Genomic DNA, 18121 nt, shown 5'->3' on the forward strand with positions numbered 1-18121 from the left:
TAGAAAATTGCCTATTGTGGGTTTAGCAGACGACGAGCTGCAGGACACAGGCACAAATCCGGCAGGCCCGGAGAGCGGAAACGAGCCAGGGATGAGCGCGCAGCATCCGTGCAGACACTGTTCCCTCGGCAACGGGAGAAAACGCTTTACAAATGCTCAGAAGTGTGGAGCCGCATACGGTCCCCTCAGCACCCCGGCTCTTGGCCCACGTGCTACAATATAATCCCAGCTGCCCCCAGACAACACAGCCTTCCGCTCACGATTATCACTGCACAGAGCTCCCAGGGCTGGGATACATGCGTACGCTCCGCCAGGGTGACTGACGCACTCATCACACTTGTTGCCAGCGGCACCCGCTTTAGCTGCCCCTCTCCATCCCCCTCGTGCAAGAGGTTAAAAGCGACCCCACAGCAGAGGGGCGGGCAGTCGTTGGGTGCACAAATCACCACTGTGGTGTGCAGGGGGTCCCAGAGACCTTGTGTTAGCATCCCCTGAGCCCCGCGGCCCCTGTGACCGCTGCCTTGGGAAAGGCACGGGCAGCACGGGCAGCGGCTCGTTGGGGGTGGACCCGGCCCCCTCGCCACGCCTCTGGCTGCCACCAACAAGCTAGGGCTGCGGCACGCTGGTACGGTTCAGCACGCTGGGTACAGCACACTGGTACGGTTCAGCACAGCGTGCACCTGGACCAGGGGCAGAGGCCACGGAGACCCGCGGGCGATGGTAAGTCGCTGCTGGGAAATCCAGCTGTGGTTTTGCAGGCGGCAGCAAAGGAGAGGGCAGGAGGGTTTCGGTGCTGGCTCCGGCCGCTGAGATGAGGCAGGAGGTGAGGGAGGGAAGGAGCAGAGCTCGGCGCTGTGGTTAATCAGTAACGCGCAGAGCTCAGGCGGCTGCTGTGGAATTAGCAAAGCCAGCGCTCTTCAGGCTGGGTTCTGCTGTGAGGGGGAGGGAAAGGGCCCAGCGCAAGCCACGCTCGAATACTGCGTGGCAAGTGGGATCCCACCTGTGCAACTCAGCCTAGCCCTCTGGAAATCAGCTTTTCCACAGCAGCGGAACGGACGGGAGCAAAAAACCTGTGGGCCTAGCGGTCAACGCTCACACCGGGGCTCTCCCCTTTACCTTCTCCCAGGGGACAAGTCACCCCAAAAAAGGAAGATGTTAGTCCGAGCAAAGAGGATTGTTTCATCTCCAGAAAGCCCAAAACTCTCCTGGTCTCCCATGCTGGTTCCTTTGCTTTAGTTGCACAATGCATCTACTTGGTTTCCTGCTGGTAGTTGAGAGCCAGCGAGAGCAAACACAATAATTAAATTTGCCTAATAAGAAAAACGTGTTTTAAAGGGGTAAGCACGCAGGACAGCATTAACGTGCCGCACCGACAGAACAGCAGGCTGGCCAAAGTGCTGGGGTGCAGCAGCAGGGAAGGGAGCAGAGTGGAGGGCACGGAGCGGGATTCGGGCAAAGGGTTCACGAGACACAGCCAGAGGAGCTGCAGTGTGTGTGGCCCCTTGGCCAAACCTCTGCCTGGTCATGCCGGGCCTGGAAAAAGCCCCCAGGCCCAGCCTCCCATGTGTTGTGACACAGAAAAGGCTTCAGAGAACAATTAAGCCACAACTAGGCAAGCAACAGCTCTGCCTTTACACAGCCTTTCTTTAGCATCCCTACACAAGCCCCTGCTCCCAAAACCTGCCACAGCCCTTGCCCGACTCCAAGAGTCCCCTCCACACCCCCCCATATAGAGCCAGCCTCCGTCCCCACCTCCATCCCCACGTTATCCAGTTGCTAAGCTACGCGCACCCAGCTTATCAGGCCATCAGCACAGAAGGGCAAGGGCTGAGGGTTTATTGCACTGAGCTGTGTTTACTCACTGCCTTCCCCAAACATCGTGCAAGAGGGATAACACGCAGCCACAATGCTGGGGGACCCCATCCCACCCCACACCTTGGCACTGTCACAGCTATGCAGACAGGGAGGCACCCACACAGCCTAAGGGCTTAGCAGACCCAGAAACATAGGAACGGGGCATAACCTTTGCCATCTTGCTCACAACATGCAAAACCAGAGAAAAACCCACAAAAAACATGAGCTTCGTGCCTGCCTCTGGTTTGGTACAGCCTGTGAGCAGGAGAAAAGTAGGAAAGGATGATTTGCCCTCTGCTCAGCAGCTCCTTGAGACACTCTGCTTGGGCATTGTCACTCAGAAGCAGCAGTTTAGAGAGCTGAGCAAACACCCACAAGAAGTTGCAGTTGTTGGGACTCACATTTAATTGCAAAGAGATGTGGGGCCTTTGTCATTGAGAAACAATCCTCACTAACTCTGAAGACCAGATCACCTACTAGGCAAGAATTTTAATTGCTAGAACCTTTCAGATAGAGCAATACACCGAGCCAGAAGATACCCTGGCTCTGGTACCCCCATCTCCAAGAACTCCATTTTAGTTTCATCTTTGCCTATATTCCCTCCCCAAAGCCAAGAAATGGCTGGGTTTTGCTCTCCTCTTGAAAAACAAATAGCAGCTCTGCCCAATCCCTCCCTCTGCCCTTTGTTACTCACAGACAAACAGTCTCTCAAACTCCATCAGAACATAAGGGAGATTGAAAAGGTAAAGGAGCTGAACAGTTCAGTGTGATTCATCGGTCTGATTCACACTGCTTTTTCCTCTCGAAAGCAGGGCTTCAGAGCCGGCGACTTGCAAACAAAGCCCTCCCAATTCAGGAGGGTGCTTTGCAAAACCTCCAAAGCAAGCAATTCTTAGTTCTAGAAGCCATCGCAGAGTTTCAGGGTTGTTGGGTTTGGTTTGGTTGGTTGTTTTTCCCAGAAAATTATATATAACGTATTTGGGAGCTTAACCTTGCACAGTCATAATTTCTTAGTACCTTGGGCTATAATGAATGTATATATATATATATATACACACTGGTAAAGCGGTAGGTGTCGCAGGTCAGAAGACACAAGTGACAAGCCGGGCATCACTTGGCCTATGTACACACAGGATGTACCCAGGGCTGGGGACAGGACAGCATCCACGTCCCCTATTTCAGCACCCTCCGTTCAGGTCTAACCCCACTCTGACCCCAGCACCCGGTCTGCAGCTGCCTCCTCGGCCCCACAACTCCACCGCCCACGGGACGCCTCGCTGCTTGGAACATCCGCTTCGTCCCACCCCTGCCACACTGACCTGCTCTTCTTGTCTCCCGTCCCTGCGGCACCAGGCAGGGAAAGCCCACAGGCTGAGCGCGGAGGAGAGGGAGCAGCTGCTGCCCAACCTGAGAGCTGTGGGCTGGAACGAGGTGGAAGGCAGAGACGCCATCTTCAAAGAGTTCCACTTCAAGGACTTCAACCGGGTACGAGCGACGGCAGTAAAGAGTTTTACAATGCCGGGGGAACCTGGTTTGCAGAGCGGGGGGTCCCATCCGCAGGGCTCAGCCAAATAAAGCCCTCCGCATTCCTCCTGAAATGTAATGGCTGAGCGAGATAACCTGCCCAAGGCACCAAAGTGCTCAACCCAGCACAAGGTTTGCCTGGGAAAAGTTCCCCTGAAGAAGGAAAACTCATAGAAAAATAAAAAAAAAAAAAAATATATATATATATAGATATATATATATAGAACATGCCATGCCTTGCATTTGGTTGAGTTGCATAGAAAGATATAGTGCAAAATAAATAGCAACAAGGTGAAAAACTCTATTGCACAGAAAGTGGTTCAGAGGTAACTTTTCTTCTTACTCCACTGGGCAGGCCTTCGGCTTCATGACCAGAGTGGCTCTACAGGCAGAAAAACTGGATCACCACCCCGAATGGTTCAACGTGTACAATAAGGTAAGGAAGAGGGATGCAGGAGCAACCGGAGCTCTTCTGTGAGGCTTGAACCAGCAGTAGCAAAGCCTGTTCAGATCAGTGGGACCTTCTTTTCTCAGATGTTATTCCCTTGGCATATCAGTGACAGGCTACAGCTACCACCTACAGATCCTTTCTCCCCCTCCCTTTTTTGGTCCATTTGGTTTTGTTGGGAATTTTCCCTCCTGCCCAGCTGAGCTGGTAGAGCCTACAGAGGTATGTTTTTAAAATCAGCGCTGCTTTTTAAAAATCAGTATCAGAAGTAGCAGCAAGAGGAAAAGCTGCTGGAGAAATGCAGTGAGTCAAAAGCCAGCTGTTGTCACCAAGGCAGCAGTGGCAGTGACAGCTCGTGGCCAGAACAAGCCGCAGGAAGGACAAAACCAGGCAAAACACCAGATTACCTCTCCCATCCCAGGAAATTTTGCTAAACAAATCTGGAAAAAGTAATAGCACTACCTGGCTCATCAGGTGCAAACTGTGTACATCACTGGGGGAAACCATTCCTGCTCTTTCTGCCAGCAACACTTGGTCAGTCTGTCTGTCTTGCCTTAGGTTCACATCACCTTGAGCACCCACGAGTGTGGAGGCTTATCGGAGCGGGACATCAACTTGGCCAGCTTCATCGAGCAAGTTGCGGCTTCTCTCTCCTGACTGGAGAGAGACACACAAAGTCAAAAATCAATTCTGCCACCGCCATAAGCCACGTCTTACCCGGATTCTTGCACCTAGAGCCTCCTCCCACTCCTAAACCAGCCCAGCCTGCCTGACACTACGCCAGACGCCCCACCGCAGCTCAGGTGGATGGAAGCACCATGCATATACCCACCCAGAATCCTGCCGCTTCCATTCTCAAACCCTTATCTCGCTGCGCAAAACGAGCTCACAAACTGCTGAGTTTTCAGCAGAGGAGCCCTGTTACCAGGAGTCACGTTACACAATTGCGCCAGTAAATCTTTGCAGAGCCTGACCGCATCCAGCCACTGTGTCATTGCTTTTTTACCTACTGGAATATGCTTTCTACCCAAAACATGGTACATGAACCCTTCAGTTCCTCTGTAACATGCAACTGTGGTGTGCCATTCGGTTATGAGTGTAACCTCTCTGTAGCAGTATTATAAGCAGGCATGTGCTCTCACCCCTCTTGTAACCAGCATTTAGCAGGATACCAACTGAAAATGTTTATGAATAAAGGTCTTGGTTAACCTGATGTGAGTTTGGAAGGAGGCCTCACTGTCAAAACTGTGCCAACAGGTTCTCCCATAGCAGGTAACTGGCTGACTGCCCTCTCAGAAAGGTGCTTTTTGATGAGGGAATGGGGAGAAACAGCACTGTGCCTTCACAGGCCTGCGACCTGAACGTGAGCGGGGTCTGAAAGAGAATGAGATGATCAAAGCCACAGCAGATCAGATAAAAGCTGCTTGTGCTACAATCAAAAAGTGCACTGTAGCCAAGGTACAAACACGGGGAAGGCACAACCAAAGGGCACCAAAGCAGCCCAGGGGCTGCTTACAGGGGGACACCCCCAAAAAGAGGCTACAGGTGGGTCTGGTGGTATGAGAGCTTCGGGGGGTCTGCAGCCAAACTGCTGCATTTTCCATAGAACAGGAACAAAACAGTCTGAGAGAAACACTACAAACACCCAACTCAGGGCTTTTTTTCCTTAACTCTTTGAAGTTCTGTAAAGTATTAAGAGAAAATCCATAGCTCTTAAATGGCAATTTTCAGCATCCTTGAGCATCACATGTGAGACGTGGCCACGGGTACCAGCTTTATCTTGACAGAAGGCAGAGTTAGTAAGAATTCACAAGGCATTCTCCCAGCCGCAGACTGCGCTGTGCATGAGCAAAGACCAGCAGCAAGAGGTCCCCATTCATTCAAATAAGCATTGACACCAGAAACATGAAGAGTTCGATGAGCCTACATAGCTAAATGCACCATTTTAATACAAACTAGGCTCATTTTCACCATCTCTTCAGCTATTTCAGCCTACAGTTGTACAGTGGCCAATTAGAGCAATACAGAACACTCATCCCATTTCTTCATTAAAAAGTCCACGTGTAATCACCGGGCAAGACATCATTGTGTTGTACGCAACCGTTCCACTTCAGAAAAGTGTGGATGAAATCCATGGCATGAAGACACCCAACTCTCCTTGGTCCGTCCCACTGGATATTCTTCGCTCTAGTACCTAAGAGCACTCAAGCCCCTTGGGAGTGCTTTCTACAAGCAACAAATTCAGTGTCCCACTTGGAAAGTCTCACAGAAATCTTGCAGGAATTAACAGTTGCAAAGATCCCTTGAGGTCTGAAGTACCATCCAGTTTCAGCTCATAATCCAGTCCATTAATTCTTTTTCTTTTCATCTTTTAAATAATTATACAGCCTGTTAAACGCACCATTTTTCTAAGACCATTTGGCATGATAAAGGAGATGCAGGTTACATGTTAGATGACAAGGATAAATAAAGACTACATAGTAAATTACAGCGTCCTATTCCTGACCAGAAGATTACATTTACAGTATAGAACAAACACACATAAAACAATTAAACCCACAAATATTACTAGTAAGTGAAGCCCAGAATGGAATACATTGACTTACAAATAACATCTTTAAATACATCCAGAAATGTAAAATGGAGCACTGATCTCTCAGATCCACTACTTCGTGGGAGGAGAACGCAGCCAGTGAAGAGGAAGGAGTTTCCTTCACCCCACTCCAAATCCATCCCTCCCCTCTTTCTCTTTTAAAGCAGAAACATAAAGAGTACCTCCCTTTTTTTTTTTTGTCTTGTTTCCTCTAAATCTCGGTTCTAAAGAGAACCAGCACAGTAGCCAGACACTTCAAGACTGCCCCCAAAGTATGGCAAACTCAGAGATGCAATAATGGTCACATCGACAAGTCTTACCAGAATAAACAGGTCCAACACAAACTGACTGCCAGAGCTGGTAACACCATCAAGAGATTATCAGACAATCCAGCTGTTTTCCAAAGGGCTCAGAGACATGCAGAACGTCATCCATTTAAGGGCAGATCGCCAAAACACGAAAGTGTCTTAGCACTGAGAATGAGCCTGTTAAAAAGCAAGTGTTCTATGGCTGGGCCAAGGCTCCACTGGTTTGTGCAGTGCCTGGGAAATAACCTTCTCATATAATTATTGTGCGAGTGTTAAGCCAGAGAGGGTCGGCTTTAGGGTTAACAAGCCCACTACAGCAAAGAGACAGATGCCTTCAGCCCCCCACAAGGCTCTGCAGATGCGGCACAAAGTCTTCTCTTAAGTGTTAAATTCTGCCTGCAAAACTCTCCTTGGTAGCTTGCAGAAAGCTTAGGGTAAGTCCTGCGGGATTAACTCCAGCACTGTTCGGTAACTCTAGAGACTCTAGCTTGTTCTTAAGGCCACAAATGCCTCTCAAGTTGCACTGGAAAAACTCTCTCACCATAAAAACAGTGGGGAATAAATCAAAAGGGTAAGCCAAACGCCCAAGGCTTGACTGTGTCCCAACTTGCTGCGTCCTATCAGAGCTGGACCAGCATCTTTGTAATACTGTGAAGGAACTTGGCTCAGTATGACTCCTCTTCTACCTTACAGGCAAGTGTGCTTTCTCTGAGGCCAGTCTGCCTTTGAGGTTTGTTTTTCAGTGTAGTACCATAAGGAAACAAGCGCAGCAGACGCTGCGATCGACAGCTGAACCCTCAAACCCTCCCTGGCATCCCACGAGCAAAACAAAAAAGCCAGAGAAGCATCAAGGCACAATGGTGAATGCCCTTTTTGAGAACGTGCCTTAAAACAATCAGTGCAAAGAGCAGAGATCGCTACTGTGACAAAAGTCGCCCTTTTATGCTAAAAGATCACAGTAAAAACAGGTCAGCTTTGGCGCCATCCATTTGCGGGTGAAGTCCTGGCCGCGGCACACGCCGGGGCTGGGCTGACTCTACTACAGCATCGTGAGATAGTGCAACACCTTCAAGTTATGAACAGTGAAATCGCCGCTTTGCACATCCCTCCAGAAGTGTGCAAGGTGCAATGAGCACTCTAGGTGGGAAATGCTTCTGAAAGAGGCAGGGAAGCAAAACGGTTACTACGTACCTAGGATTTTCAGTACCATCCAGTTCCTCTCCCTATACCACCCTCTTGGTTTCTATTGCTGCTGTTACTCAAACCAAGAGATTCCAGAGAAAGGATTTTGTTCGGGGTTTCTTTACCCCCTTCGGCAGTTATTGATTGCAGTCTCACTGAGATCTCCAGAGGGGATTTCCAAAAGAGTACATGACCATCTCTCCTTTGCCAATTGATCAGCTCTGAATGACACAGACAGAAGGCTCCCAGCGCAGTCTGTTAAATGCAGCAGCTTGCAGAAATACTCAAAACAAAATATCCGATTTATTTTCTCCCTTCAACTTGTGGGAAGATTGAAGCTTTGGAACACAACGCGAGAACCCAAATCTAACGCTTGGCTGGATGCCGGCTGAATATCACGTCTGAGGAGGAGAAACAGCAAGGAATGAAGTGACACGCAGAATACCTGAGCAATTTCGAGTTGTGGAATGGACATTTGATTCACCATCAAGAGTCATGATGAAAATAGGCAAGGCGAAGGGAAGAAAAGCCCTAAAACTAAAGCTGGGCATGAACGTGGACTTCAGAACAGACTAAGACGCAGAAGGAAGTTTTAAGATGAAGCCGCCATCAGACAGAACAAAGGCTTACTGCAATCTCCTGCTCTCCAAAACCTTTAGAACCACCCCAGTGCTAGCTGGCAAGGCACCGATTGCTGCTCCACAGTCAATGGTGGCTGGGAGAGCCGTTCATGTGCTTTTCGCTGCAAGGAACATCCGTGCTGTAGAGGCCGTCCAAGTACGCCTGAGAAATCTCCGCTACCAAGCTCCTGTCTGGGACCGACTGGGCCATTCCATAGATTGCGCCCTGAGCAGAGAAGAGAAGAGGAGGTCGTTATGAGGGATCAGAGAACACCCTCACCACACGCCCACCCCCTCGCTACGTGCTGGTCACCTTACCATGCCTGTGGTCTTGGCGCTGAGGTCCTTCATGATCTCCTCGATGCCGTCTCTGACGTCTCGCAGGAACTGCTCGGCAACCCCGGGCTTTGTGTGCAACTGCGTAATGCAGAGGTGAATACTGGGTGGGCAGGGGAGAGGGGAAAGATTCATCACCTCAAGTATGGACAGCACCATGTGTTCTGAGCATTTCAGCAGTATAATGGGAGAAGACAAGCCACTCCCTTCCAATTAAAGGTAATCCCTGCAAAATAATTGCTAGAACCAAGCTGCGGAGAGTTCAGCTCTTTCACAAAACAGCAACTCCCTCTTCCTTCCGGATGTCACCATACACAGTTAAAGGGCTATAATTATATCACCTCATTCCAGGTAAGACAAACGCAGCTGCCTGCAAGCAGGGCGATCCTTGTCATCATTCCTTCCTCTCCAGCGCAAACAAACCATCAGTCACCCATTGCATGGAATTTGCATCCATCAGAAGGAATGGAGCAACTCAAACCTGAGCTATTGCTTCGGTCTCTCTAGACTTTGCTTCACGCTAACTGCAAGTCCAAAACTGTTTCAACATAGCTACATCTGAGAGCATCTGCCATTTTTACCCACAGGAAAAAGTAAAGAAATACCCACTCAAGGAAACTTTCTGACAATCATTAGTTTTACATCAGGCTGGAAAGATCACTGAAAATGGTCAGCCCTGCCCTGTTCTTTCAGTTTTCACAAAGATAATTCCTTCTCTGCAGAGGAAAAGTCTACATACACTTTATCAAGATATGGACAATGCAGCTCAATAAATCAAGAGAGCTACATGGCCTGAAGATGAGCATCTTGTGTACACACATTGCTCCATGAGTCTGCAACAATGGTTCCTGCTGGGACCACAAACTCACCTTGGTGGGAACTGTAGGGCATTTAAGTTCCATCCTTTTGCAGCTAAGGAATTAGATAGTCGATAAATGTCAAAGGTTTCCGAACCGATGGAGATAACAGACACCTCAGGTTTCCCAAGAATGAAGATGCTGTCCATTTTTCTCAATCTTGAAAAGAAAAAGAAGAAAATAAGCAATTGATTGGAAGGGTTATGGGGGCCAAACACTCTCCATCTGTCTGGAGCTTTAAAGGAAAAGCTACAGAAGAGAACAGAAGACAGCACATTCCTACCAAAAAATCATTTAAACAGCCCAGGCCGTTGGGACTTGCAAGAGGACTCAAGTCCCTGAGGTGAAGTAAATTTAGGAAGAAAGGGAAAAGAGGGAAGACAAAGAGGCAAGGGAAGACAGAATAGCTGAGAACATCAGCTTATCAGCTCACGCAGCAACACAAGTACCCCAACAAGAGAGAGTATAACCCTTCTTCCATCATCTTGAGTCAGCCCTTACAGATTCCCCTTCAGCCAGAGCTGCAGCAGAAGAAACTCTCAAAGCAAAGTCAGCCAAATCAAGATGTTTGCAGCCCTCCTCTCTGTGCCTCTCAGCCGGCTGGCACAGGGCATGAGCAAAGCACCTTCACCCATAACCACCCGGTGGATCCCCAACCAGCAGCTAACATGCTATAGCTTCTCCAGGGGGAAAAAACACAAAGAAAAGTTGCAAGAGAAACAAAATCAGTTTGGGAGAAGGAGTCCAGAACAGGACTAAAGAGCGTGACCAAAACATCGAGTCAAACACATACTCTGATTCGAGGAAACGAGCCGTTTTAATGATCCTCTTTGTAGCCTCAACGTAGCCCGATTCGCCAATGTGCATCAGAGTCGCCCAGCACGCGGCTATGATTCCACCAGCCCTGGAGCCCGCCAAAGAGGGGGAGGCATATATACCCCCTTGCCAGTCGGGTGCTACAAAGAACTGGTAGCTCCTGTACTTCTTGTCGCTGTACAGCACCACCGAGGAACCCTTGGGAGCGTAGCCGTACTGCAAGAGGCACAGAGAGCGTTAAACAGCAGGAGGAGGGCAGAGGAACAGATTCAAGCACTCGCTATGCGCCGTCACCAAGATCCCATTTGCCCACACTTTGGGGTGTCACACAAAACAGATAAGACAGCCCTTACCCTGCACATCAGTGCTCCCTCACATCACACGGTGGAAACATCTGAAGGCAGGGATGGCATCAGGAATTTCTCCCAAATAATTAAAGAATTGGATGACTCTTCTCCCCACTTCTTACCTTGTGGGTATCGGCAGAAATGCTGGTCACGCCTTTTACGCGGAAGTCAAAGGGACGCTTCAGAGGGAAGCCTGCCTTGTCCATGAAAGCGATAAGGAAACCACCCAGGCAGGCGTCAACATGGAAGGGGATTTTGTACTTCACCGCAAGCTGCATGGGAACGAGAGATTCACGTTACTAACATGCAATCAGGCAAGAAAACAATGTTGTCAGGGCACCCAAACTCCAGTCACCAAAAGGTATGTTGCATTTCACAATTCAATGTTTCCTGGACCCTTTTGGAACATGATGCCACTTTCAAGCTGGTGAGGATAGATCTGGAAGGGCTGGCTACTTGTGGAGTGCTTTCTCCTGCTTTCCACATATTTGAAGGTAGCCAGCAAGATGAAAAACATGGTGTTTTGGCAGTTTGCTGTATTTGCCAAAGAGATGCGATAACATGGTCTGAAAGGAGTATCCGCAATAAAGTGTAAGGCCGTGATCCAAATGAAAAGAAGGTCAGAGGCCCTGGCTGGTTACATACAAAATAAATAACTGGAGAAGGGAGAGAAACATCAATAGGCATGTTTGAAAAATAAGATCCTGGCCCTTTGACTCCTACTCCCTGCACACATTCCTCAGACTTCTGCACCAAGCTTGCTACAACCAGTAGAGGCCCTAAATCAAAACCTTTTTACCAGATCTACTATTTTGCTGGTATTTCCTCTCAGATATCAAAGAATGAGCCCTCGGTTGGTCTAGCAGCGTGTGCAGCAGAGCCCTAAGTCCTGCACACAACACATACCTTCAGTCACCGCAGCAGTTTGTGGCACAGAGCTGAGATTTCAGAGACAAAGCACACACAGAAGGCTGGCCGAGACACACCGCGTGCGCCGGCTCAGGTCTGAAACCCAGCCTCAAACAAACACTTTCATGACAATACCCAGAGGTACTTGTGGTATTTAAAGTACACCCTCCCACAGCAGTTAAGAGTGCAAAAAAATAGTCTCATATTCCTCCTTATTTCCAAACCGTGTCCTACACACCCTACTGTTGGTTAACACCAGATCTGAGGACAGTAATACCCTCCTGACTAGTCAGCTCCTCCCATCAGATTAACTAGGTGGCTTCCTGGGACCCCCTCTGCTCCTCTAGTACATGTTGGTTTGATTGCTACAGCACCCCAAAGTTCCAGGGGCATCCTACCTCTGCCACCTCATCAATCGGGTCCATAATCCCATGGGGGAACTGGGGAGCGGAACAGACCAGCATGGCTGTGTTCTTCGAGATGGCTCTCCTCATTGCCTGAAGATTTAAAGAGAGAAGATGCTCACATTCCATTTACCAAGTGCCACCCTGCCAAAAAAGATAAAGAGTGAAAACGTGCAGCATCTGGTCTTAAAAACCAACACACAAAAGCCTAGAGAAAGCAAAGCAATGAGCTACAAGGCATCAGCCAAACATCAGCTGAGTAAATTCATCCACTCGGAAACACTAGAAAACTTCTGTTTGCCCTCATCTGAAATCTGGTGCTATTTCTGAAATATGTAAGTTATTTTATTCTAAATGAATCACATGGGGGAAAGGGATGGTTTACATACAACTATTTCAAACAAAGCTTTATCTGCAACAACAGGTACTTAATTCTTGTCATTCTTCCTTATTTCCAGAAAGCATTCATCCCCCTCTATCCAGTGACTTGCCACCTGGATCGGTTGATTTCTCGCTATTTGCTGTACAGTGCTTATTTCCCAGCGGAAGAGCGCCGTGCTGCCAAAAGCGATACCTGAACATCCACTTCCATAGCCCTGGTCAGCGGGACGTGAATCAGCTTCAGCCCAAAGTAATGCGCTGCCTTGTCAAACGCTGCGTGAGCGCTCACCGGCACCAACCTGGAAAAGGAACACATTGCACGTGTCAACCCGGGCAGCAACTCAGATCCGCCTTGAACGGGAGGGGAAAGAGCAAACAACTTGTAGATATTTCTGTGTGACAGGTCACAAACAGACCCACTGCATGTTTCAACCAGACAAAAATCATACAGATTGCAAAAAATAAAGGAGCCAGGGAAAATACTCCCTGGGACGGAATAGGGGCCATGTGCTGTTCTGAACTGAAATGATGGAACACCAGACCTTAAGCAACCCAGGGAAAACCTATTAAAGGGATTCTATTCCACTGCATGGTCCTCTGTGAACTAGGAACCAGAATTGCCAAGAAAGCTGATTTCTTTCACATCAAATGATATTGTGCTATCTCCAACCAACCACCCGCCCTCAGAGGGGCATGTGAGACAATACAGAAGGGAATGAGCAGCATCAATAACACCAAAGGAACATAACATTTGCTGTCTCCCATCTCGAATGGCAGTAGCTGAAGAGCCTTAATTAACCTTGTCTTCTAAGGTATCGTATCTTTACCAGGGCCCTTCACAGCATTCAAAAATGTTAGAGAGGGAAGAAAAGAACAGCAGGAATTCAGCAGAAGATGAACACCACACTGTTTCATCTCTCTTTACATTTTCCCCTCGTAAGCAATTAACCACAGAGATATTTTTGATGCACTGTCTAGACAAAAGCAGCATGTTAGAGAGAACAAATCCTCTATTAGCAGTGTAACAATTAGCATGATTCCTCATTTCAGCTCCAACCAGCCCCAGCTTTAGTCCCAGATTTTTCAGGCTAAATCCTCTTTGATCTGATTAAATCAAAACCCTTAAACGCTTCAAAGGGCTTGACAATCTCTGCTCAAGAGGGGCCTAAAGAGGCTATAAGGAGGCTCTGTCTAGAGCAGCATGCAGGTGTTGCCAAAATACACCTGTACAGCATGGCTACCACAACCCCCCAGCAACATTCATGCCCCTCAGGCTGATTCAAGGTGGTTCTGTTTTTACATCACCTTTCTTGACCCACACTTTCCTCTTTCAGACACAGATGGACAAGGAGGCGGTAATGAGCTAGGAAATGAAGGAATATTGGGGTCTAGCAGCCACCTCCTCTCAGAGGAACAAGAAATCCCACCAGCTCCCAAAAGGAAAACCAAGGCAGAGGGATTGCTCACATTTCTGGCTGTTTGATGCCTCTGTCGTAAGCCAGGTCTCGGTACGCCTTGCAGGCCATCAGAATGCTCTCTGTCCCCCCAGACGTCATCTGCAGTGAAGAAAAGAAACAAGAAAAACAATCACTTACATGGATGTTGCATTTCTGCCCTAAGAGGCTTCAGAGGCAGCGGGTGTACAGGACAACTCGGGTTTCAAGGGCAGCAGAAGACAGGGAACAGCTCAAGGTATCTTTCTGCCATTCCACTTGAAAGTGCACGTCTAAGTAACGGTTGACCCTACTATTCAAAGAGGGAGAGGGAAAGGGAAAACAACCAAAAAATATCCAGCTTCAAAGTCTGCTTAGAGGGGACCACATTGCACAGACCCTACCTGCCAAACATGATGCTACTAGTGCAGACTTAGCACTTGAGCACCCAGGGATTGTTTAGCTGGATTGCAGATTAATTACATCACATTTATGGACACAACAAAGTTGATTCAGTATTGAGTCAAGGGGAAGCCAGCAGGGTTTATTAGGTCTGGAGCAGTGCCCACGCTGAGGCGCAGAGCCAGCCCAGCCTTGGCACTGCTCCTGAGCTACAAAACCTTCCCAAAACCTGGGACGCCGCAGAGTTCTCTCCCACCTTCTCTCTGCAGAGGCCAGTCTAGGACTGGTCAACACCAGGCCAGAGCTTTCAAGTCCTCAAGGACCTCAGAAATTTTATATCAGGAGGATTTTCTGCACTATTCTCCCCAGCAGGTCCCTTAGTATTCGCACAACCTCTTACCGTCCTGCTCCAGCCCTCCTCACCCTGACCGGAAGGAGAACAAGGGGGTGGAAGAGAGGAAGGCACATGCACAAGCCGTCTGATCAACTTTACTACCACACACCAGAACCCAAGAGCTGTTGCAAATAAAGCAAATGAAACTCTTTACAAGAAGGAATTCCTCGAGTGGGAGCACTGTCTCTTGTCGGCCAGCCTCTGAGTTCTGACAGGCAGGGACACAAAAGCATGTGGGCACAAACCTTTCAGAGTAAAACTTCAACCCAGTAAAATGTGGGGTGGATTTCTCAAGCAGCCTGCAGGGCTGATTCACTGCGGTGCTGGGTGAGGATGGGGGCACTTAGGACAGGTCTACAGAAGAACAGGTGAAAGACTGAAGCCTAAAGCCACATATAGCACTTATGGAGGACTAATTTTGATCCTCAGCTCTGCTGAGCCAACTGCAACTTCCCTTTCAACCTCTTCCCCCCAAAAATAAACAAACAAAAAGGAGCCTTATGACATCTGCTAGTCTGGGCTTTCCTTTGTTTTTTACCCGCTGACACAGCTGCAAACCCCAAAAACGCAAAGAAGAAGTGCGGCTGCGTGACAATGACTAAACATTAAGTACAGAGATAAGGAACAAAGTTCACAGGCACATGAAGCAGCTTGTTTGTTCCTAACACCGGCCAACCAGCAGCAGCTGCCACCACGAGCAGCATGGAAGTAACTGTCACACCACAGACAATTTCTGCTGTTTCGGTAGTTTGCAAAGCAACAGCTGCCGCAGAAAAACCCCAGCAGAGCTTCATGCTGGAAAAAGAAATCATTGCATTTATTATGAAGCAAATAGTAGCAGGAACACAATGTCCAAAGCATTTTATGGGCTGTGTGATTCACTTCTCAGCCCTTCTTATGAAAAGATCTGTAAGCTGTCAGCTATTACTTTTGGAGAAAAGAAACAGCTGGTGTAAATAGCATGGATTGCCCTCCTGCTGCGGGGTGGGAGAAGAGGAATGGGATTATTGCATGTTTGTAACACTGCTTGCAACATTGCTCAAAATATTGCAGTGATTGTGAAAACTTCGCTAAGCATGATCTGGGGATCTTGTGATTCCTGTTACCGAATAGCAGACACTTCGTGCCACCAGGTCTGCACCTCGTTGAGCAACCAGTCCCTACCTCTGCCCTCTTCTAAAGAGCAGCCTCTGGTTTATTCCCATTTTGTTCTTTCCACCAAACCACCAATACCTTGCCCTCACATATGACAAACCTTTCTCCAAAGTCTGGCTTATCACCTGCACGGCAATGCTGAGCCACACACAGTTTCTGGGAGGTCAGAGCCAACAATTTTTGGTAGTATCTAAGAAGGATCCTCCTCCCGGGCAGATGACGGCACAGAACGCTTGGTCAGGCAGCTGAAAATCCACCCAAAAAGCCACATTTCGGCCAGAGCAGCTTCCTACATTGGCCCAGAGTCAGCACATCAGTACCAACACGAGCATACACCACAAACCTTGATCTACGGCAGCACCTTCCCCGTGGTGAAGCTCCAACAGCAAACCGTTTGGTTGGGGCGGTTTATACCTGCAGAGGGAGTCTGCTCCTTTCCAGGAGGGTTTTGTCAGCTTTTGCTACCACCAGCGAACTCGTTCTGCTGTTGAATCACTGTCACAGGATGGAGTTGCGCAGCGCCCGCGGCGGGCCGGCAGCCGGCCAACACGCCGTGATTCAGCACCCGCCAAAGCTCACACAAACCTCGGGGCTCTTTTCCCCCCTCTGTCCTCTAAATGAAAACTCACAGGCTCGAGAGCTGCCATGGGAAAAAAGGGCTGGAAACACGCATTGTTTTAAGCAGCTTCCCAACCTTGAGCTATCTTCAAAAGCCAGACAAAGTGTGTTGAAAAAGGCAAGAAAGCAGACTTCTTCGTTCTCAATTGATTTATTATTTTCCAAATGGGAGGGGAGAGGAGAAAGCACAGTAAAAACTATCCCCCTGCTATTGAAACTCAGTATATCCCTTCCGCATCATCAAAACAGTCCCTATTCTAGAATTTCTTTGGCCGTGCCACTGTAAAACTGTCAGACATAAAAGAACCACTTTGGTTCATGGTCTCTAAAGTTCTGCTTACATTTTCAGCTTAGGAAACACACCCCTTCAGACCCTGGAGACGACGCTGACCAAGAGTTTCAGTGAGCTGAACCAACCCACAAACAAGAAAGCAAACTACAATTTATTTCTAAGGTAGCACTGGACTAAAAATACACCACAATCCACTGCACAGCCATAACATAGCGGCAGACTCGCATAAAACCCCCGTAAACTTGCAGGCTGTACATTCTACTAGTTGTCCCTCCCAAGGTGATCAGCTCATCTCTACAGGTAAAACCTAATGGATCTGCAGAGTTTAAGCCCCTCTCGTCCCCCAAAACACATTACTCGTATTTCACTGTTAAAAGTGCTACTTAAATGTGCAGCCAGCACCACAAAGCATAGAAGTCACCGAATTTTTGGGGAAGAAACAAGAGGCCCTAGGTCTGCATTTGCTGATTGTGCCTCCTCTCTCCTGTCCTCAGCTGCAGAGTAAATGCAAAGAAGAATTCACCAAGAGATTGACATCAAATACACACACCTGCACTCCCCTCCACAATGTTCCCCTGCACTTTCAAGCTGGTTGTCTTTAAAGTTCAAAAAACTACTAAAAACTATAATAATTGAAGCTTTCACAAAAGTGGTGATTTCTCCCCAAATTACAGGGGAAATCCAGAGAGTCAGCCCTGCAAAACAAAGCACCTTGTGAACAGAAACACACACACACAGAGGAACAACCTCTCCCATTCCTCTTCTACGTGCTGAACTTAATTAGTCCTTCCCAAATCACTGCAAAAATGTGATGAGAATCTCCCAGGAGCCAAAACCCACCAGTTCCTGCCTCTTTGCTCTTGCGTAACATGATTAAAAGTAAGAACAAAAGTAGTAATTAGTGAGAAATAGGAAGCATCCATCTGCTGCTGAAAATGATTACTTTGGAAACCTGCCTAAAAACATGGAACATCTCTCTGTGCAACTGAAGGCAAAAGATGTGCCTACACGCCCCCTAGCACAAGGGCATCGCCAGTGGGTTTACACCCAGGTTTAAACAAAGGAGAATTAGAGCCCCCATCTCTCAAATAAAGGGAACTTCTATACATAGCACAAGCTGCTGATCTGATTCAACATTCAGAACTCTAAAAAGACATGTTTCATTTTAGTATTTATTAACAACATGGACAACCTTCAAACAGGAGGCAGTGGACCGCTCTGCAGAGATCCTGTTTAGGGAGATGTCCC

At 48.3% G+C, this 18121-nt stretch overlaps 2 protein-coding genes across 2 annotated transcripts; one reads left to right on the plus strand and one right to left on the minus strand.

The window, feature by feature from the left end:
* The first annotated feature begins 425 nt into the window (after nucleotides 1–425).
* On the plus strand, nucleotides 426–5039 carry PCBD1 (pterin-4 alpha-carbinolamine dehydratase 1). Its single transcript, XM_005506458.3, has 4 exons — nucleotides 426–720; nucleotides 3208–3339; nucleotides 3734–3814; nucleotides 4385–5039. Exons 1-4 carry the CDS (start codon nucleotides 718–720, stop codon nucleotides 4481–4483), a joined length of 315 nt encoding a protein of 104 aa, XP_005506515.2. The 5' UTR covers nucleotides 426–717; the 3' UTR covers nucleotides 4484–5039.
* Nucleotides 5040–5739: 700 nt separating this feature from the next.
* Nucleotides 5740–14135, minus strand: SGPL1 (sphingosine-1-phosphate lyase 1). The gene is made up of 8 exons (XM_065068031.1): nucleotides 14047–14135; nucleotides 12773–12878; nucleotides 12193–12291; nucleotides 11008–11157; nucleotides 10516–10754; nucleotides 9735–9881; nucleotides 8848–8968; nucleotides 5740–8755 (listed from the first exon to the last, which is right to left on the minus strand). The coding sequence occupies exons 1-8, from the start codon at nucleotides 14133–14135 to the stop codon at nucleotides 8615–8617; spliced, it is 1092 nt and encodes a 363-aa protein (XP_064924103.1). The 3' UTR covers nucleotides 5740–8614.
* Nucleotides 14136–18121: the final 3986 nt, after the last annotated feature.

This window comes from Columba livia, chromosome 6 (assembly GCF_036013475.1).
Source record: "Columba livia isolate bColLiv1 breed racing homer chromosome 6, bColLiv1.pat.W.v2, whole genome shotgun sequence".
Lineage (NCBI taxonomy): Eukaryota > Metazoa > Chordata > Aves > Columbiformes > Columbidae > Columba > Columba livia.

Coding starts and splice junctions, on each gene's coding strand:
- SGPL1 (XM_065068031.1), bottom strand. CDS start 14,135: ATGACGTCTGGGGGGACAGAGAGCATTCTGATGGCCTGCAAGGCGTAC. Junction 12,879..14,046: donor GGCATCAAACAGCCAGAAAT/GTGAGCAATCCC, acceptor TTCCTTTTCCAG/GTTGGTGCCGGTGAGCGCTC. Junction 10,755..11,007: donor TTTCTGCCGATACCCACAAG/GTAAGAAGTGGG, acceptor TGCCTCTTGCAG/TACGGCTACGCTCCCAAGGG.
- PCBD1 (XM_005506458.3), top strand. Junction 3,340..3,733: donor ACTTCAAGGACTTCAACCGG/GTACGAGCGACG, acceptor TCCACTGGGCAG/GCCTTCGGCTTCATGACCAG. Junction 3,815..4,384: donor GGTTCAACGTGTACAATAAG/GTAAGGAAGAGG, acceptor GTCTTGCCTTAG/GTTCACATCACCTTGAGCAC.